A 23021-nucleotide genomic window follows, 5' to 3' on the forward strand; every position below is an offset into this window, starting at 1 on the left:
CTAAAAATACCAAGCTCACTATACATTATTATTATTATTTTTATAAAAGCTATATATTATTTGCAGGGGGCAAAATATTCCAGCTTGAATCAATATTTTCCCTTTTGTGTTCAAAACCTACAAAAACATCACCTGAAATTAACATTCTTCCAACTGCATATGTACAACAAACATTTCCATTTTTCAAAATGAAACCTTTTCGATAGAGAAACAAATTTTTTTTTTTATTTATTTTTTTTTAATAAGAAGAAAACTGCTTTTCCCCCATCAGCTCTACTGTTTTTCTGTTGTGTGAGAGATTTATCCTGATGGAGTTTAGCCCAGGGCTCTGTGCTTGCCCCTCCAGTTCAGGTTACTGCCAATGTTCTTTGTGCTGGCTGTCACAGCAGTGTCCTGTGTGTGCTGCAGCTCCATACATATTTAAACAGGCTGTTGCTTTACAAGCACATGTTCAGAAGATTTTATCTAATCAAATTTTAAATAGGAAATTACTTGTCTGACTTCACATCAGAAAGCTATTCCTTTCCCTGCTGCTCCAGACTGGGTTATTAGGACCTCACTGCTAAATGGTCAGCAGCATGTCTGAGCCACCAGTCCTCATTCTGGGCTAGAAATATCAGATAATCATTTATTACCAGGCAGTTGCAATGCTGCAATAGCAAATTCTCTTTAATCTCTTTAATTTGGAGAGGAATGGCAAATAGTTTGGAAAGGTGAGAATTTCTAAGTTTCTCGGTGCAAGTAACAGCTTTATCAGTTGATTTCAGTGTCTCCCTCCACTTCCTGATGATTCCAAGAGGTTTTCATGCCCACACTAACCCAGTTCTGCTCATCTCTGTGAATTAACTGCTAACTGTGGGCAGCAGTTCCATGGTAAATGGGCTAAAGCTGTGATGGTGAGTAAGTTCAATGACTTTTACAAGTAAATTGAATAAAATCTGATAGAGTAGTTGTTGCCTGGTGTGCTACCTGCCTCACCACTGTTTAACATTCCTGCCTCATCTGGACCTCAGGTGGAGTTTATGATCTGCACAGTGACAGGAATGGTTCTGCCTGCACATTCAAAAGTTGGAGTTCACTCCCCAGAGTATCCAGTTACTGCTCTCACCTCTTCCAAAATGCTAATTCCATTTCCCCTAAAGGGCACCAGATCAATGTGTCTCACCTTTTTGGGCAATGGAGCTGCCCAAAGGCAGGTTGCTGGTGCAAGAGAGGTGTGCTTGTGCAAATCAAAACCTGGATCAAGAATGTGCATCATTTCAGAAAGCATTAAAGCAGGAAATGGACTTAAATCTCACTGAAATGAAGACTAAGCTGCAAACTCGACAGAATTGTTTATTTAGAAGATGAACAAACTAATGTGACACAAGATACATAAAAAAATTTTAAAAAAAACAAATCAAAACAATTTTCTTTCAAAGAACAAAATACCTTTTTGTCATATTCAAAGGTTGGTTGGTTCTTTATAGTTCTTCATTTCAGAAATAATTCAAATTTGGCTTGACAAACTATTAGGCATTCAGAGAAGAGCAAGCACAATAGGTAGATTAAAGAAGACAGCCTGAAGAACTCTGGACAATCTGTCTAAATCCTAAAAGACAGGAAGACAAGGAAAGAAAACATTTTCTGATTGTGATATTTAAGAGGCAGAACTAGGAATAGAATGTAATTTGGAAAAAAATAAGAGCTTCTGATACAAGTAAACATGAGGGGCAATTGCTGGAGGCAAACAGAGGAAACCAGACTAACAACAGTATTAGAGGTGCTGCCCTTCTCCATCACTGAGAGCTATGATGATGACCCTCAGTCATCCATCATTTAGGGACTTCACCCTGCTTGTGCAGATTAAGCACCTCATATAAACCCAAAAAGGTTTCTAAGCTCCCTCTTTTGCAAGTTCAATCTGGTTCCTGAGTTTGGGGCTGCTGGAGGATGCCAGAGCCCAACATACCCCAAAAGGTCCCTGAAAGGTCCCAGCTGCCCTGTCCAAAGTGGAGATTTCAGGGAAATAGTACTTGACTGCTTTCAGGTCAGAAATAAACACTCTGAAAAAACTGCAGACAGGAGACACTGTGGGATAACCAGATGCAAATCACCTGCTAAGCAATAATGGGCTTAATCTTTGAACACTTTTCAGGGGAAGTATTTAAGTACATGCAAGATCATCAGCTGGTTTAAGTTATTTTAAAGTACCTTGATCTCAAGGCAGCCAGATCCAGCCCTATAAATTCTTGATCCTGTTGATATGTCACACATTTTAGCCTGAAGTTCTGTTCTTTTTGTAGTAAATTGAGTCTTGAGTACAGAGCAGTTGTGCTGTGCTCTCTGTTACTGTGAAAATAAACTGTGCTTTCTTTCAGGGTACTGTTTTGATCCCAAATTTCTCAGCTGAGACATTCTGATGGCATATCTGCTGGCTTCAGGCACAAGAGAACTCTTTTAAGGAGTGTTATTTTACCTTAAAATGGACAATCAAGGAATAGAAAACCTCCAAAAGTGCACCTGGTGTACTCAAGGCAACTTCTCCCCAAAAGCAAAGACAAAACACTCCCAAGAAACATTGGTTCAAGAGAGGGAGGGTGAGAGGGAAAATAAACCAGAGCAGCTCTTTTCCTCCTCTAAAAGAACAGCAATTGCTTAGGCTTTCCTCATGAATCATAAAACAAGGGAAGGTATCAACAGGGAGACAGAAAGTGCATTTTCATTTGTCAGTAACTTCAGCTCTACTTCCACTGCCAAGCAGCTGCACCACCTGCCTTTCACTTGTGTGCAGTGAGGGAGGACAGAGGGCTTCTCAAAGCCTCTAAGATTGCAGCAATTAATAACCTTGCCTTAATTAACCCAGCAGGATTGATCTTTGGGAGGAACAAGGCCCAGGGTTTGATTTTAGTCTCCTCCTTCCTTGGAGAAATCTGAGGGGGAAGGTGGCAGAAGTGTCCTGGGTGCAGCACAAGGAGCTCTGGCCAGGTAAGGGCTCTTCCCTTGGGTGGCACAAAAACCAGCTGGCAGCTGGACATTTGCCCTGGGCTTGTAGGATTGTTTTGGTAATTTATAATCTAATGGCATTAATATTTTAAAGGGAGCTTCCATTAAATGAGTTATCTGTTTTGGAGCAATTTGAAGGACCATTCCTTGTTAACTCCTCTTAATTAATTTTGGCTTTATGGTGTTTTGGGGGCAGATTGCCTTAGCCTGCACATTTATCCTATCACTGTGTGACACAACCAAGATGTTTGAGCTCTTTAGGTGAATTCCTTGTCAGAATAATCTAAACCACACCTCTCATGAGAGCTCTGGGTGAAGGACAGGTTTTATTTTCCCTCTAGCTTGGGCTGTGAGCTCTGTGTGCCAGCCTGCTCCTTGCAAATGACATTCTCAGGAAAAATATATTTTGGGGTCAAAGTATCCACCTGCAGAGTGCTCTCACAGCCTGAATCAAGATGTTCTGCTTCATGTGTTTAGCAATGCCATTTTTCTTAAAAACCTGTCTTCCTCATATTTTAGCCATCAAACATCAAGTTGCTTCTTTTTGTTCTTGCTCTTTGTGGTTTGGTTATGGTCCTGTTTGGGACCATTCAGCTTTGTGACATTTCTGTTTAAAAGAAGTCTTTTTTATTAATACCTGTGAGAAATGCTACAGAGTGGGAACTCATTGGAAAATGACAGCAGTGAGTTTTCAGTTTAGGGCTGTTTTCAAAACCCAGCCCAGAAATTGATGTACACATAGAATTACTCCAGTGGAAAGTAACAAGATAAAATACTGCTGACAAGGGCAGTGAAAATTGTTCTGCTGTAGTAAGTATGTTCAAGGGACAGAGATTACTGGTAATATTTTTAATAAGAAGTTGGTAAAAGTGCATTACCCTTCAGTGATCTCCAGTGCAGCCCCTGATGGCTGCTTATACAGAACTACTGCAAACACTTAAGCCCCAAATGTCTTTATCTTGATCTCTCCAATGTTTAATTTCCTCCTACACAATATGCATTGGAAGGCTTAGGGTACCCTAAGCAACTAAAATGCTTTACCTTTTAATTTGTCTAAACAGTGCTAAGATGATCAGAAATGTGCTGTAATTTACATTTCTCTGGTGAAATGGTAAAATTGCATTTCCTCAATTACCATTTTACCTCTTTGAAGGCACCAGAGATAGCACCAAAGCTGTTCAGAGAGCCACAGAGGTCTGTTATTCCTCTAGCTACTGCTCTGATCAGCTTTAGGAGAAATTCCTGCAGGGGATGTGTTTATCTGGTCATGCAGAAAGTAATTTCTACAACTTGGCAGAAACTCCTATCTTGAATGGATCTAAGCAGGAGCCCTGGTGGTGTCGAAACTCTTAGCTCAGGTCTAGGAGTGAGAATCTGAAGGAATTGAAATCCCATTCATTTACACCTCAAACTGTCATGTAAATGCTGAGGCTGAGGAAAGTTGAGGAATGATTCTAAGAGTCTTCTTCTGTTCATTCCAGTTAATATTGTGTAATGCAGAACACTAAATGACAAAAAGTAACTTATTCCTTTACTGGCAGGTTATAAAATAGATTTACCCAGGGACAGAGATAAGGAAACCTCCTTGTCTTTCTTTTTTTAACTCTCTTCTTCTCTGAAGCCCCTCTGAGCTGCCCTCTGATCCCAGCTGCACAGATCAGAGCCTGCAGGAAATGTCACTGTCACCCAGAGAATCTCTCAGCCAAATGCAGCCAGGAGGGAACTGGGACACCACTATGACATCCAAGTAACTCATCTCAGCACCAGACCTTCCCCAGTTCAAATAAACAATGAAAAATCTGTACTTTTCATTTGGATTATTCAGGTTTCTCTGGTTTTCTCTGCTCCCATGTCTCTTCCCAAACTGTATCCTAAAACAAAAGCCACAGACAGAAATTTGCCAGCTGTGGAACTCCCACTCACTCTCTCCCACATGTGCTGAAGACCTTGGCAGGGTTTGCTTCTGCTCCTCTTGACAGAGGCTCATGTCTCCCTACCACCCCAAATGGCAAGCACAAGGTGGAGTTCTTCTGGAATATCAAACTTCCATAAGGGTTTAACCTGTTGCTGAACTGTTCTGAGGACAGAATGAGGCATTTACACTGAGGGCAATCTAGGAATTTATAGGCTGTCTGAAAACAGAGTTGGAGATAAAATGTCTTGAACAACAAAGGATGTAGCAAAATGGCTCTGCAAGGCAGCAGGGTGGGGAGGAGGTGTAATGGAGAGGTTTCTGTAGGCAGGAAGACAAAAGACACTGAAAATGCAGCATTTCTGTGAGCCAGGATCATCTGTGAGGACATGTGGCAATGAGAAGCTGATGAGCATGGCTGCCTGCCAGCAGATATTATGATCTCAGAATATTGATGTTTTGTACTAATAATTACAAAATCAGCAGCTGTACAACTGTATATTTGGATAAATACAAGTGTAAGTGCATCCTGTGACATGGTGAATGGAAATGAAGTATGATTAAAATGACAGGTCACACAGAAATACTGATGCCAAGAAAAGACAGACAAGCTGGGAGAATGATAACATAATAAAGCATTAAAGAATCTTGATATTCAAAAGGAAAAAACTGATAATGAAAACATTCATGAGCAGCCAGAGAAATGCATTAACTTTCAATTGCTGTTGAAAGCAGATACAGATCAGACAGAAGACAATAAGAAAAAAAGAAAATTTACTTGTCTGCACTTGTAAAGGCATATTGGGGCAAAAATGCATCCTTCTCATAAGCTCTAAATAAGAAATCTACAACCAAGATACTCTGAAAAATAAGCAGAAAAATGGGGATTGTCTACAGAGCCAAGGAGAAAGCCAAGAGTTGGAATCATGTCATCTGAATGTTCCAAGTAGATTTGTTATAGATTCCCACACAGACAATAATCTGTGACAGTAAGAAGAATGCCCAACTGGGATGTCTGAAATCTGAAAGTTCTTGTTAGAGTGAGGGAGCTTCATGAAGGAATTGGAAAGAAGTACAGAAGAAAATTGCTACTGGGATTAGGTAAGCCTTTGGCAAAAATCACAGTAATAAAACACATTTAACCCTGAGTCATGGTCAGAGTCTGGCTGGGATATCCCAGGATGTGTTTTTATTGAATGCCTGCACTGACAGACACGACTGAAAGTACTGTACAAACCTGCTGTGCCTGAGGGTCAGCACTGGTCAGGCATTGTTACTCCATGGATGCCCACTGCTTTGGGGATGGGGACACAGCAGAACCCTGTCTCTGTGTGGAACAGCCAGGCAGCCAGGAGAAGGAGAACTCCACATTTCCATTTCCCAACCATCTCAAGTTTCAAAGCATGTCAGGAGGAATGGGGTTAACACCTGTCCCACTTGAGCTTTTTAGCCATATATAGATTCTGACCTCAGAGAGATGAATCTGGTGCAAAGAATAAAGTTCAAGTGCACCAGACATTTGGGGTTGAGAGGAATGTTGGATTTGTCTTTACAAACAAGCTGTGGGTCTACTGGTAGATAAAATCAGCACTGAGAGATAAAAGAAACAATGGGAAGGAGTCCACTGATTGATGAATGGAAAAAGACATTTGCATTTACAAACAAACTGTAGGTTTGCTGATAAATGAAATTGGATATTGAAAGATGAAAGAAGCAATGGAGAAAAACCATGAATTCTATAAGAATTAAAAATTAAAAGGGAAGGTTATACATTAGAGGGGAATCTCAGGTATCAGGTGTTTGGGAAGTCTGTGCCTCTCAAGTGCCTCAGCCCATGGAGAAAGAGAGAGGGCAATGTGGCAGGGAAATTAGGATAAAAAGGAGGCTGTGTCCTCCAAAAATTTGAGAGATCCCAGGGGAATGCCCCATGGCCTCTCCCTTTATTGGAATAAAGTATAAGGACTCCTCTGTCTCCTTTTTGGACATAAACCTCTGGTGTGTGTGGATTAATTTTCCTGACACTTGGGTTAATATTTGTCTTGCGCTGGCTGTGTGCAACATCAGACACAGAGATGCAGGAACACCTGGGATTCCCCTGCAGGTGTGCTCATGGACTCGTGCTCAGAGTGGTGTCAGCACAACCTTCTCCACCACAGTCCTCCACAACTTCCACCCAGCCACTTTGGCCTTGCACTAAACACAGCTTTAAACCTGCCTGTGGCCTAAACATTTCCCCCACATTTGTTTAGGAGTGAATCACCTGATGATTTCCCTGAACTGACACCTCATGTTGGTTGTCATTGCTTGGGTGGAGCCTCATCACAACACAGAGCTGGGAATTGGAATTCCTTGCACAAACTTCCTTCATTTCTCACCAACCATGTTCTCCTCTGAGAAGGAGGCAGCAGAGGCAGGACCCAGTGTGGATCTGTTGCTGCTCTCTCTTCACGAGCGGCAGGACACTCATGGCTCTCCCTCAGTCCTGCAGGGCACTGAGCAATCCCTGCTCTCCCCCAACACCACCTCCATGTAAGGGCTAAAGAACAAGGACTTACAACCAGGGACTCACACTGTGATCAGATTAATCTAAGAAACTGGTTCTGTGAGCAAGGCTCAGCCTAAGATGCTGCTTTGCCCTTCTGCCCAGAAACATGCAGGACTAGAGCAGGGCAAACCACAGAGCAACTTCCCCATCCACGCTCAAGATTTATATGGCTGCCTTTCCTCTTCTTAAATCTCTCCTAACAAAGCTTTGTTCCAAGATGATTCACAGATGTTGTCATTAAAAAGTTGGTACTTGCCAACAAATAACACATGGGCTTGCTTGAGAAACTGCTGTTCCCACAGCTTTCCCCAGGAAGAGATACTTGGGGTAATTGGTAAGGCCTGTGAGAATGGGACATTATAAAGCATCTCCTACCATCCATAATTTTTGAAGAGAATTCTGGTTTCCTGAGAATTTATCTTGTTCATATAAAAATCACTTGGATAAACACATATGACACTGAATAGATAATTAAGCCCATTATCATTAAATAAGTGTTGATCTTTTCAGGTAACAGTGAATGGGGCAAGCAAAGACTTATTTGCAACAAAGATAAACAAAACCCCAGCACTAGCTAATAGACAGCCATGTATCTTAATTATAGACATAAAATAAAATGATTAATTGATATACAGGCATGAGTCTCAAAGGCTAGAAGGTGACAAACAAAAGGACAGGATTGTACTGTCCATTGCAGGATGAGCTGAACTACAGAGACAGAAAACCCCAAGCAAAAGGAATAAAAAACAAAAGAGGGAAAAGGTGTTACAATGACCTGGCTGGAATATCCATACAGAATAATTTCTGTGCTCAGCCACTCAGGACATGCTGAAATCCAAAACCCAGGAGCCCAGCCCTCTGCTAGCAGCTTGGAAAAGCACCATGGGGAATCAGCAGTGGGCCCTGTCTGGGGAGATCTTTACAAATAGCTGTGAACAGAAATGTTTCATGATGGTAACCCACACATTGAAGAAATTCTTGGCCATTTATCAGTAAGGAAAAGGCTTATTTTCTTCTATTCTTCTTTTTTTGGTGGTAGGTGGAAAGAAATGGGCATTCAGTAGGTTTTTGAAAACTAAAAGCAAACTCAGTCTTTTGCAATGCTCTCAACACATAGAGCAGTAAATATAATTTTCATATAGTTTTGAAAACATTACAGATGTAGTACGTATTTACTACAGTCTCAATTCCACAATTTAGAGGCTGACATTGAAATATTTTCCTCTGTTTTTCATGGTCTTGTTGTTAAAAGCATGACTGCTCTGCCAAAAAGTCTCTGTTTTGTTGATGCTTGGTTAGCAAACAATGGACATGGCTCAACTGAGGCCAGGTCAGCATGTGCCAGCATGTTCTTGAAACTGATACTATTTCAGCAATAGGATGGGAAAGAAGGAAGATGTGGTTAGACTTGCTGCTAAATAGCACATACACAGACATGGTTGAGAAAGCAGAAAGAGTGTTCATCTCACACTTGCAAGAGCCAATCCTAGGAGTATATAGCAGAAGCCAATGAGATTATGCCAAATGTACTAAGCTGTTGTACTTGGGTCATAAATGTAGTTGGTGCCTTGAATAAAGTTAAGCTATGCTTTATCAATCACACTGATTGGTTGCATATTTCCCTCGCCGAAGATCCTGCGCAAGTGGCGCCCAAACAGGGACCCTGCAGCACGACCCACTGCCGGAGGCAAGCGAGAGGGCGAGCACCAAGCAGCAGCACTTGGAGGGCAAAGATTGCTGTGTGCTGGCATACTGATGGATTCTGTGCCTGGGCTGCTCCTGCTGAAGGAAGCTTGCCGTCCCGGTTTTTAGAAAAGCGAAAGGTAGAAATTGATTTTAAGAAAGATTAACCATGGTTGTTAGATTATGCTAAGGAAAAGGGCTTTTCTGCCAACCCAGATGAGATTTTCAAGTTTGAGGAGTGGCGGAATCCAGGGGATTGTTCGTACTGAGCGGTTATTGACGAGGATAAGAGAGCAAAGAAGTTGTCCCAGCCCTGGCGGTTTATAATTAATTGCTTAGAGGCATATAAGTCAGAAAAAAAATCACCACTGTTGCCTCCATGCGTTTGGACAGCAAACCACCTGCCACAGAACAGACCAAACCACCTGCCCAGCAGGCAGGTATGTATGTTTTTGGAAGAGATAATCTTCCTCAGGCACTGGTTACAAAGGAAGTTACAATTCCACCTAGGTCTGCTTCTGAAGCAGTGCCTTCTGCCCCTCTGCTGCTATTGCAGTGGCACAAGCTGCTGAGGAAGCTGAGTTAGAGGAGGAAACGGCACGCTACCACCCAGATGATAATAAAATAGTGAATGGTTGAGGTAGAATTAAGGGTAGGGTGGATTGGAGCAAGATTATGGGAGAGGCAATAGTGGCTGGAGAGTGGGATTATGTGGCAGAATTGCAGGAGCTGCGTGTGACACAGCAAGCATTCCCGGTTGTGTTCACCCCCACTGCAGCAGGAGGGCTGGAAGCAACAGTAACTCCCTTAGATTGCATGTTGTTAATGCAGCCACACAGTACAGTTAATGAAGCTGGTATGCATGGGGAACCAACAAAGCAAGTGCTTAATTATATTTGGGGCACAGGATTGTTGTTGCAAGAGGATATAAAAAGTATTTTTTAACTGATTATGACACAATCAGTTTATGCTATGGCAGGTTCACTTCCAAGCCTTTTGTGATGAGGCGGCACTTATTCAGAGAGCACAGGGGGATCCACTTCATGGGGTCACAAAGGAACAGTTTATGGGGGTTGGTCAGTTTGCCACACCAGAGATGCAAGCTCAGCTGGGACTAGATGTAGTAAGGGAGGCAATGTGGTTAGCTTGGGCTGAGTATGATCGGGTTAGACCAGAGTGAGGGGAGTTACCACCTCATATGCACATTAGACAAGGCCCACAAGAGCCTTTTTCTAGTTTTATTGCAAAGTTACCACAGCCATAGAAAGAGCAGGAGTACCCCAATAAATGCAAAGAGCGCAACTTAAGGAGTGTGTCATTCAGAATAGCAATTCCGGGTGAAATCAGTGATAGCTACCCTACCGGGCAATTGGGATGGTGGAACTGCTAGAAGGTATGAGTGAGATTCCACAAGGGACTCAGGCTATGTTAGTTGAGGCCGTGAATAACTTGACATTAATCTTAAAAGAGGGGCAGTCCCCGAATCAGGCCTTTGCTGCTGCGCTGGCGCCACTGGAACCGCCCGGACCCCAGGGTGCTGGCAGGCCTTGTTTGACCAGCAAATGCTTTAGATGTGGTCAGCCTGGCCATATACACCGAGAGTGCCTGAGTACAAACATGTGGTGCCACAACTGCCTGCTCGACTCTCATTCTACTGAAACCTGCAGACATAAGGTGGGAAACAGGCAGAAGAGCGCGAGGGGATGCAGCGCCAGGACACCAACTGCAGCCCAGGCCTCCCAAGCATTCCAGGGGCCCCTCCCTGCTCCCAGCCAGCCAACTACAGCCAGCCACAAGAGGCAGCCTCGGCTTGGACTTGGCAGCTGCAATAGATATTGTGTTAAAGGATACCAGGCCAGTAAGGATTCCTGCTGGAGTACGTGGACCCTTGATACTAAATGGACAAGCTTATGGAGCTTTGTTGTTAGGTCAATCCTCAACCACCTTGCAGGGCATGACTGTTGAACCTGGAGTTATTGATGCGGACTATATGGGGGAAATCACAATTATGGCTCATATGCATTTTCCCCCATTAGTATTCCTGCAGGAAGCCGTATAGCCCAGCTGGTCCCGCAACAACAGCTGGTTAAAGAGGCCCACGGACCTGTGCGAGGAGCGGGTGGATTTGGATGTATAGGACGCTTGGTACTACTTACTCTCACAATGGAACAATGTCTGGTGGTGGAGGCCACCTTAAGGTTTGGTCTTCAGGAAAGAAGACAGGGCTCCGGGCCCTATTGGACACTGGTGCCACATTACCATCATTGCTCGGCATCACTGGCCGCCTGGTTGGCCTCTCCAAAACTGCCTGGAGGCAGTTGAGGGGGTCAGTGGAGCAGGATGGGTCCAGAAAAGTTGTGGGCCAGTGTCCATTACAATCAAACAGAACACGGTATCAGCTGTGCTGACAGTAATGGACCTCCCCACTGGAGTACAAGCATTGATGGGATGAGATGTCCTTGCTCAAATGGGACTGGTGCTGCGCATGCAGAATGGCCCTTTTTGATGGCGGCCACTACTTGGACTTTCCCAATCCAACTTACCTGGCTAACAGAGATCCCTGTTTGGATAGAGCAGTGGCCTCTAAAAAGGGAAAGTCTCGAGCAAGCCCACCTTTTGGTACAAGAACAACTCCAGCAAGGGCATGTATGGCCCTCAACTAGCCCTTGGAACACCCCTATTTTTGTTATTCGGAAAAAATCGAGAAAATACTGGCTGCTCCACGATCTTCGTGCCATGAATACGGAAATGCAGCCCATGGGTACCCTGCAGCCAGCACTGCCCAATCCTGCCATGATCCCTCATGGCTGGGATATTTTGATTGTGGATTTGAAGGACTGCTTCTTCACAATTGCATGTGCCAGCATGTTATTGAAACTGATACTATTTCAGCAATAGGATGGGAAAGAAGGAAGATATGGTTAGACTTGCTTCTAAATAGCACAGACACGGTTGAGAAAGGAGAAAGAGTGTTCATCTCACGATGCAAGAGCCAATCCTAGGAGAGGCAGAAGCCAATGAGATTATGTCAAATGTACTAAGCTGTTGTACTTGGGTTATAAATGTAGTTGGTGCCTTGAATAAAGTTGAACTATGCTTTATCAATCACACTGATTGGTTGCATATTTCCCCCACCAAAGAAGATCCTCTGCAGTGTTTGGAAAGGCTTTTATTTCCATTTTATTCCTTTAGTGCTGCTGTGTGAGTCCATGCTCCAACATGCCCTGAAGAGCTCTGGTGTTTCACAGCTCTCATTTTGTGTTCCCCTTCACCTGTAAGGGACATTCCCACTGACTTCATCACCCTTCAAATCAGGACTCCATTTGGTATTTAGCTTTAGCACTCAATTTCCAGGCAAGCAGGGAACAGGCAATGTTGCCATATTCCACAAAACAACAGGAAGATGGACTGGATGGGTTTGAAGTTTAGGAAATACAGTTCACAGGCTCTGGAACTGCCAACATCATCTTACAGACACGCAGCAAGGGGAAATTCAACTAATCTCATGTTTGTTTTTCTTTAGCATTCTATTAAAGCAAAGCAGCTCCATAATGAGATTACTGCATTTTATCTCTTAATTGTATCCAGATATGGAAAAGAGATTTACTGCTAGTGGCTTGTATACAGTACAATATTTTAAAGCTAATTATGCTAGAGCATTACTATTGTCACACAATGAAATACTTATTCTTCTGTTATGAATCAATACCATTTTCTAAAATTTATTGTAACTACCTTTTTAATTGGATATACACCCTGCTAAATTCTGAAACAACCAGTTATATAAATGTAATTCTTCTAAATCCAGGACATTATAAGCATAAAATATTTTAATTAAACAGATTGCAAAAAAAGGAGAAAAAGTGACATAAAGTAGCTTCTATTATTAATGCCAGCTGAAAGTCAAGCCTTGAAAGCATTCAAGTTTTTATTTTTGAACTCTGCCATTGTCCATAGAAGTATGGATACACATCCTCCCCAAATGGTGCGTTAATAGTTTGATTGTTCATTGAAGACTACCAAGCACCTGGCTTTTGTTTCTATTACTCCACACAGAGAGGAAATAATATTACAGTATTTGTCTTCCTAAATCCCCAGGGTCTAAAAGGCTCTACAAGTCTTTTTTTTTGCTTATGGATAAAATAGAGTAAACAATTAAATAGTTAAGCAAAAAGTTCTAAAATAACATTGTATCCATGTTCCTTTGTTCAAAAATATTGGTGAGTAGATGGTGAAAACCTCTGCTTGATATGTCAGTTGTAATTATTCAGTGATTTTTAAAAACAGTGTCCCTATGTGATGATACCCTGATCATGCAGGCCATTAGTGCAAACTAAAATTCAAGTGTTTGTAAGCTGGTACTGCAATTACCTATAACACATTGCACAAAGTACATCTTTAAGCTTGGTTTTCCTGAACAAATATTCACAATATGGACAGCTGAAGTCTTGATCACAAGCTCATCACAGCATGTTTGCAAATCTTACCTGAGTATGAGACACTTCTTTCCCCTCTCCACTCAGTGGGAAAGGGACAAGGAAAAGGTATTTATCTCAGCAGAACCAAGTAGCAGTTTAAAACCTACCTGAGCTCCAGCCATCCAAATGAGCATTGTTTTCAGGACACTTATACATGTATTTCATGTATTTACACATCCAATCCACATCACATTTACACTACAGTAAATTAAACCAGTTACATTTTGGTGAGGTAAAATGGATCAGAACTTAGAGATGAAGTAAACCAATAATATCAAGTATTTAGAAATATCTTATTTCTTATTAAGTTACTGAAAGGATTTAACCACATATTATATTGCCAGTATCTTGGTGGAAATTGTTAGATTCTGAAGTTGATTCTACACTTGATGACATATTATCCAAGTAATTTAGTGAATAAATATTGCAGAATGCAATATCTGAGACTATCAAGAAATTTCATTTAACCAGCAGCTCACCATTAGGGAAAAACCTCACAGTATTTCCCATGTTTTTTTCGAGAATATATACATTGAGCCAACTCTGGATCATCCTTTAGTATCGTTTTGCAATAAATAAATGTTTATGTTAACACTTAGCATACTGTAGAAGGTTATCAATTTTCTATTTTTCTGAAGAGCCCACATTATCTCAGAAGGCTCTTCAGCATTCCTGTGATCCAGATTTCACTGCAGACATTATTCACTCTACATTTAAGTCTTTTATCTACATGCCAAGTGTTAAATTATATTGGGTTGCTGTCTGTATCATTCTATTTTCACTGCAGCTCTTCACAGATTAAGATTCAAATCCTTTGAATTTAGTAGGATTTTGACAGCAGTTCAAGCAGTGTAATTCTTAGCTCTGTCCAGCTGATTGTGACACAGGAATTTCTCAGCCCCCTTGGTGCCTGCAGAAGCTGTGTTTACCTGCAGTGTGCATCCTGTCCCCAGATCCTTGGCAGCCATCCTCATCATCACAGTCCCCGCTGGACTCCGTCTCCTCGCTCCTTCCACCCCCACTGCCAGCATCTCGGGGTCCCCATCTCTCCAGCTTCAGCTTGGCCTTCTCAGCATCCAGCTGAAATGGAACAAGTGACAAACCAGCCATGGTCAGACCTTCACACAGTTCCTAACCCAGGCACCCATCATCTTTATACAGCAACAAATCCTTCCTCGTGCACTTTCAAGAACAGCTCCTCCACTTGAGGCTGTTTCTGGAAATGACATTCAAATATTCTGGAATAACAAACTATGCTCTGCACCAGGGGCACTTACCAAACTTTTAATTGAAAACATCACATCTACCAGGACCACCACAGGAGTGCTGTTCCTACAGCTCTTCCTTTGCCAACCACAGTATGGGGAGCATTTAATGCTGGTACACTCTGCCAGCTGTCCAAGTACTGTTTTGAGGGATTTACAGCTGAACACCATGACAAACTTCACAGCTGAGGGCATCTGCTACTTTTCATGATGGGCTTGGTCACTTGGAAACCCTGCCCCTGGATATGGCTTTTAATATGCTGCCATTTAAGATGCCTGTTACAGCTGCAAGTAGTGCATTAGATTTCACTTGAAATATTTCCAGGACTGAGCACAGAATAAGAAAACCTTTTCTAAAATAAATCTAAATCTATCACACCAGGTCATGCTTGCTCTAACAACATATTACCTCCCAAAACTCAGCTTTTTGATCTTTAGATAACTCTTTTTCCTGCTGTCACTACAAACAGCTGCCTGCTATTAGCACTGTGGAAATAAATGATTTTTCAGCTGACTGGTAGATCTGTAAGATGAAAAATTCCATTTCCTTGGGAGTGAATCTAAACCCAGCTTGTGCAAGGCACACAAAGAGCAGCACTATCTGGGAAAAAAAAAAAAAACAAAACCCAAAACAAAAGGCTTAGACTGTGTTATAAGGCAAATATTCATCAAGGATGGTCCAGGAGAAGCCTGAACCTTTGCCCCACACCTGAGGAGCATGGACCAAATGGAAAGACTTTGTACTGCTCTGAAAGCATCTGCACTGCTGCCAGATTGTGGATCTATCCAATACCCTCCACAAAAGATTCTTCCTCCCAAAGTACTCCAGATCCATTTCAGGCTTTGTGATCTGCTTCAACCCAGAGGACTGATTATTCTTGGTACTGAGCAAAATGTGCTTTGAAATGTAACACTTTGGAGACTTGAGCTCTAAAAAGGAGCTGTTCTGGGAGCTGGGGGTGAAGTGGAGCACAGGACTAACACAATTGTATTAACTGGGCTGAAAGGATGGTGATGGATGCAGCAATTTCTCTGTAGTGGGAAGCTTTGTGTCACAGCCTCCTGCTTGTTCAGGGGCTGGGAGCTGCCATCCTTCACTCCAGGGCTGACAAATGCTTGGAGCAGCACAGCAGATCTGGTTCTGTGGAACAGCAGATGCCAACTTCTACAAGGCACAGCTCAGGAAATTCTGCACCCTTGCACTGTCTGCTCCTTCTGAAGGCACAAATGACTGCATCAGGATCAGTAAGTGGGAGGAGAGGATATGGACTCAAGTGGGCAAGAGAATTGAAAACTCTCTAATTGTTATTGCATGTCTGTTTTTTATAAACAAGTTGCTTAATGTTGAGCCTTGGTATTCGCAGCCATAAAGACTGATGTCATGGCAATACAGAACAACATTTTGTTAAACAATAGGAAAATTTTGCCTATGAGGGAGAAAGATAACTCAGTTCTTTCACAAATTTATTATGTCCTGACCATATTAGAAAAGACTCATTCATTCTTAGTTATAATTCTTCAGAATGAAAAGAAATGGCTAAGTGGCAAACAGAACAGACACAAAAATTAATAAAGGCTTTTAATGGCTGTTTGCAAGTCAGAGCAGAAATGTTTACTGTTAAGGCACTCCTTCTTTGCAAAAATCTGATTTCATTCACTGCCCATGGCTTAAATCCTGACCAGCTCCAAGGAGGAAGCTGAGCTTTCCAGAATGGTGCACTGCAGCACTTCTGGGTTCTGGTGCTTTCACTGCAGCAGAGAGGAGCCCAGATCCCATCTCCTCTGGATCTCTGAAGGTGCATCCAGCAGATGAGGGGCCACCAAATTACCCAGAGCCCTGACATCCAGGTTCATCATTCCCACTTCACATCAGCCCAGGTGTCACCTGCCAACCCTCAGTGCCATGTTTGGTTGATGAGGAGGTGTTAGGTCATAGGTTGGACTAGATGATCTAAAAAATTCATTATCTGATTCTGTGATTCTGTGAAAATAGCACCAAAGATCAAAAAGGAAGACATTAACCATCACTTTTGACTCTCTGGTCTCAGGGGCTGAGTGTGGCAGGGAATGCCTGACCTGGCATTCTATCCCTGCTTAAGAGCCACTCTTAAAAACACTTTATTTTGGTGGCTCTTTCCCTGCCAGCTGACAAATGGTGCCATCCAGCCACCTCTGACAACTCCTGCCTGGGAGTTCCCTGTTCTGGTGCTGAGAATTGATGCCTCAGTTAAATAATTGCAATTAATTTCAGGCTGAGCCCTGGAGCTTGTGCCTTTACCTTCACAAAGCACAAGATACCTGCTGCCTAAGATTCCAGGGAATACTGGAATCTTAACAGCTTAAAAATTAAGTCTTCAAGTTTTGGCCATATGTGAAAGTTTGATTTTTTTTCCCCTCTTGAAAAGGTTATATAAATAGATCGGTGAGATTTGTGCAGTCCAACTGGAAACTGACTCAAATAAGGAATTTTCCCAACTGCAATAAGCTTTGGATCAGGCTCATAAACCTCTGAAGGGTTTCTGAGAAACTATATACTGCTTCTGAGGGGAAGTTTTAGTGTCTCTCTGACTCAGCTGAAAGGTAAAAATCACATATTACAATGCAGCTCTGAGTCAGACACAGGTGACTCTCCTGCATGGATTTTATTTATTCCAGCAAAGGTCCCAACCTTAGGTGACATTAAAACAAAAAAAAGAGAAATTCTGCTGACGTGAGGTTTTCTGGGGAAGAAAGAATTCATATGAGAGTGGCTCCTGTCTTTCTCCCCCATTAATACTTCATCATGCATTCCCAGTCACATAAAAGAGTCCTCCTGACTTCAGAGGCTTCAAAGACAAAACCCTTGAGCTCTGCACGAGTCTAACACTAATTCTCCCTTTGAACACAGGTGTGGCAGAATACAAATTCATTATCATGTTTTTTCATGAAGCCATGTTCCACTTGAATACTTCCACACCTTAATTAAATAATAACTGCTTCAGTCCATGAAAACCACTGCAGAAAAAGGTGCCTATTTCTATCTGTTTCATTGCCCAGTCTATTTGCTGAGGGGTCATATGTGCATGTATATGGCTTCAAGCTGCAGGATAATAACCCCATTTCATCAGAAATTAGGTTTTAAAATTCTATTTTACACCACAGTTTCAGGCTTCTCAGGTCACTGAACACAACAATGAAAATATTCTCTTTGAATAAAGCCACTCAAAACTTGTGTGCTTGGAATATTCAGAGACAAATTCCATAGAATGGTTGCTCCAGAGGGATTTGTTAATTAGTTTTCTACATGACAGATTGCACTGGGAATGCTTTTTCCTTCTGAAGAGTCAGCTCTGAGGTGAGATGTGACTTGTGGCCACTCACCATGTAAGCACACATATCACTTGCTGTGTTTCCAGTGGGAGGAAAAACCAACTGATTATACACTGCATTTAGAAACTGTAAGCTAAGCATGATTTTTTTTCTCAAGGTACTTACAAATAGCTGCATTTTTAAAAGGGCTCTAGTGACATAAATATGATTTGCAGAGACAAAGTGTTTGGCCAGCTTATGCACAAATAATGCACAAAGCCTCATCTTGAAAAGACTCATAAATGACTCAATCCTTCCATTCATTTCTTTAAAAATAAAAATAAAAAATCCTTTCTAAACCATTATTAGGTCAGAAATGACTACAACTGGAAAAGACAATGTGCCTTTGTTTTTGGCTTGTTATATACATTTTTTGTTAGGAACTGACATACTGCTTTAGGCATAAAGCTGCATTTTACTGGTGCCTTGTGACTGAGCAGATGTTCTGTCATTTCACAAAACAATAGGAACATAACAAATTTTAGACATAACTGCCATATATATGCTTATTCCAAGTGGGACCTCTCTGAGATAACATTTATGGTTCATTTGCCTCCACATATGCTCTTATCTCCTTTATAAAAGCATTTGGCAGTTGCTTTTGTTTCTTCTTTTCATGTTATCTAGCACTCATATATTATAACGTAAGTAAAGAAAATAAACTTATTTAGCTTCAATTTTGTCAGACATTTTCTTTGATTTGTCCTTCCTTTGCCTCTATTTTACAAAAACCCAAAAAGACTCTATTTCACAAAACCCTGAGGAATGATCCCCTTCTAGTTTCTTCAGGAAGTAGTGCAGCTCAGGAAGGTAGATCCTAAATCCCCTTTTTAGCTGAAGGGAACAGACATCCAACCTTCTGCAGCAGCAACCAACACCCCCAGCCCTCCTTCTGCTATTTATTCAGATCCTTCCAATAACCTTTCATGACACATCCTGCTTTACAAGTCACCTGGACACATTACAGTAATTCAAATGAACAACTATACATAATTTATGGGGCATGCTTATGGGCTGACAATGGCTTTGGAATTTTATTCATGTCCCTCCAGACTAGACCTTTTCAGCTTAGGAACTGGACCAACACTGGTAAATTCCTTTGTTTCTGTGGTTTTCTCTCCAGCCTGAGCACCTCACATTTACATACACTGATATTTGTATTTATTGTCTATACCAATGCTCCTAGAATATATAAATATATAAATATATAACTATACATATGTGTATATATATATATATATATATATGTATAAATTTTTTTTTTTTATATATACATTTAATTTTTTCCCCAGATTTTTTTGATCTGTTCTCCTACCAAGTTTCTCAGAACAATCCTACCCCCTCTGCCTTGGCCTGGGACACTGCAGCTCCCCATGGAGCCACCTTTTGGATTAACTGCACACATTTCTGGTGGAGCAGGACAGGCTCACAGATTCAGCAGCAGGAGGGTCACAGTGACAGAAACCTTCACTTCATGTGGCAGGGGAAATGACACAGCTGCTTCTAATGTTTGTCCCATGATTTTTTTTTTCATCTTCTGCTTCATTCTAGAATTATTTTGTTCCAAGTATGTTCCTTATTTGACCAACCTTCCCACTGTTTCTAGACATCTCCAGTATGAGCTGCACATCTTTTGGGAAGCTCAGGACCTGTTTTCTGATTTTAGCCATCTTTTTTAAGCCAAAAAGCTGTTGGAATTGGTGTTTTGATTTGTTTTGACTTGCTTTTATTCACATCCAATCACTAAATTACTGTTTCCAGAAACAGCATCTCTATTCCTACAATGGCTTTAGATTCTTATGGTTTCAGTGGAAGTTTCTTGCAAATATTCCTTTATTTTTTCTATGTTTCCCTCCTAATTTTATAGCCCTAGCTTCTCCACACACAGTTTCCAATTCTCTGTCATTAAGATTTTGTATTTTCCAGGTCTTTGTCTGTTACTCCTTTTTGTTCTCCTGGTTTATGCAGATTGATTCATTACCCTCTTCCTGATACTTTTATTGCCAGGTGACAAATCCACACTTTCCCTTATCTCTGACTACTTTCACTTCTTCTCTGAGTCCTCCCTCTAGCCTGGCTATGTCTCTGATTTCCTGGATATCCCACTGCAGATCCACACCTCAGAGCAGAGGAGCTACAAGCATTTATTTCTTCCTGGTTGGATTACAAATGTTTCAGCAGGAATCTGAAGATGGTTTTTAGAGATTCACTTTGTTACATTGCACAATTAATGCTTCTATTTTTGTAGTTCATGGTTTCTGCTTCCCAGCTGCTTATTCAAGGTGAGCTAGGAGACTGCTAGCACCAGGATCAGTTTAAAATTCACTGAATTAAATTACACAAGCTACAAATGTTCTCTTATTTACTGATTGCACTGTAGGAATGTGCACTCACAGAATCTTAGCAAGAGCTTCACAGTAACAGTTTGGGCAAAATGTCACCCAAAAAGCACTAATTGTGACTGATGTAAAGTAAGCACAAGTTACAAAAAATACTTATTCCAGTTAATAATGTTGTTAAAAGAAGAAAGAAAATCTGATTTACATTCAGCAACTGGAGCAAGGGAGCAGCAGACCCCTCTCCTTGATGTCTTCTCTTAGTATTGGGCTGTAACTTTTTGGGATTTTGTGATGCACTAGAGAAGATCCTTCAGATCTGGTACCTAATATCCCTAATTCAGACACAGACACTGGGTTAGTCCCTGTTACAGGTGTGAATTTCACCTTTGGACAGAAAATGCAGCCTAGTGCTGCCCAAAAACATAACTGGCTTTTTAAGTTGCAGAATGTGTAGTTTGAAAATAGAGCATATGGCTAAAAAATCTGTCGTGTTACATTGAAGACTCTCTGCATCTTGTTAAGGTAAAAAAAAAAAAAAAAAAAAAAAAAAAAAAAAAAAAAAAAAAAAAAAAAAAAAAAAAAAAGGTAAACAATTGCAATAAAATTTGCAATAATTTAATAATTTGCAATAAAAATACAACATAAAATTGATTATTGGTGAGGAATAGGTAACAGTTGCTTACAAAAGACCTTTAACTCTTCAAAATAGTTCACTTTGGGGGAAAAAATACCTTTAGATGGTTACTCTTTTCCAAAAATAGAATCTGCTTACAAAAGACCTTTTACCCTTCAAAATAGTTCATTATTTGGGAGAGGGTCTGTTTGATACAACAGCTTCAGAGGCAGATGGTTGCTGGGAGTGCCCATAATGTAATGAGAATGACATAAAACCCCCAGAAGTTTGATTTAAAGATTAAGGAAGTAAATGATGGGAAATAGCAGGTTTATCTGTCTCTTTTCAGAGGTTCTTGCTTCCCCCTGTTCTCTGTGCATGATATTTACTCCAGGATAGCTCAAATCCCAGGTCTGGCATAGATAAAATATACTAAGAGCTTTCCCTGAGAAGACATGGCACAAAGATGACTGGGAGAATATTACCAATATTCACCAGTATCTGGTTATTGCTGCTAAAATCCATCTTTCCTTTCCCTTAAATGCATCCCTGAGAATAAAAGAAGCATAGGAGAAAAAAAAAACCACAAAAAAGTGGAAACAGGCATTTTAACTATCAGTGATGAGTTTTGAGAGCAGCCTCCCACGAGGAAGGTGGGGACAAAAATTCTCCAGCATTTGCAAGACCTGGTTAAATAAATCCATGAGAGGAGCTGCCTGTGATGTCAGTGTGGTATTTCAGGAGGTCTCTTTCACACTTGTATCCTGTATCTCTACACTCCACTGCTTTCTAATATTAGAAAATTGATTTGTAAAATCACAAACCAGAACTACCCCCATTAGCAATTAGGAGTGGGTTTTTCTCCTTGCTTCTCTATGTGGGAAAATTGTGTCCACCTAGCAAATTATGTCCATTCTGTCTTCTAGGCTAAGAATGAAGCCTCTTAATTGTGCCTGAAGTCAAAATGTGGTTCAAAAAATGGATTAATTATTACTGGGGCTTAACCTGGTTTCCAAATGAGCTGTGACTCATCAGGGTTTAGATGTCTAATAATAGCCAAGGCCCTTGTGTCTGATCAGGCTTGGGAGGTGTGAGATGAGAAGTGCCCACAATCAGCAGGCTGGTCACACTCCATCAGCCCTGGAATGGCACCCTTCTGCCAGGCTGCAGGTTTTTATGGGCTAAGTGAGTAAACAGTGGCCAATCCCAATTGTCTAAGGAACAGAGCCAACCTTTCTCCTTGCTTTGTACTCTGACAACAATTGCCTTTGTTATTTGCTGAGAGAAATGTTCATGACATGCTCCAGTGCATGTTAATTCTGTTTCATGTTCTTGGATAATTATCTGTTTTCAAGCTCTGTGTTGGGGAACATCTTTTTCATAGTATGAAAAGTTTGACATTTCATTGGAAAAATTTGTGAACAATCAAAGTCTCTCATGTCTTGGTAGTGCTTGACAGACCCAGGCTTTGGATCTGATGTTTTGTGTTAAAACATGACAGAAGCAGGGATCTGCTCAGGCTCCTCCACACTGAATCACAGCAACAAAGCACTGAAATACAACAAGGAATATGGACACTATGGGAAGAAGATGAGTAATGATGTTTGTCATCATGTATCACTGCTGGGAGCTAAATCACCAAATATTCATTACATAAGCTAACAAGGTTTAATGACATTGCAACCCAAAGCCACATATAAAAATAATCCCACTGTCTCAGGGCCACCAGGCTTCTCTGAAATCTTGAATATCATAAATATGTTGTGTTATTTAGAAAGTGTCACATGTACAGGAAAAGAAAGAGAAAATAAAGGATTGGAGCCTATGCTGCTATGAATCAGCAAACTGAATTC

At 41.2% G+C, this 23021-nt stretch overlaps 1 protein-coding gene across 2 annotated transcripts in view; it reads right to left on the reverse strand.

Moving 5' to 3' along the window:
• LOC306806561 (glypican-5-like) overlaps nt 1–23021 on the reverse strand; it is a 314600-nt gene that overhangs the window by 70590 nt on the left and 220989 nt on the right. For both annotated transcript variants that reach the window (XM_079315414.1, XM_079315413.1), the window contains one exon: nt 14533–14683. In XM_079315414.1, the coding sequence (XP_079171540.1) occupies nt 14533–14683 (151 nt within the window). The remainder of the gene's footprint in view (nt 1–14532; nt 14684–23021) is intronic.

The sequence above is a fragment of the Erithacus rubecula genome (assembly GCF_903797595.1).
Source record: "Erithacus rubecula genome assembly, chromosome: 11".
NCBI classification, from domain to species: domain Eukaryota; kingdom Metazoa; phylum Chordata; class Aves; order Passeriformes; family Muscicapidae; genus Erithacus; species Erithacus rubecula.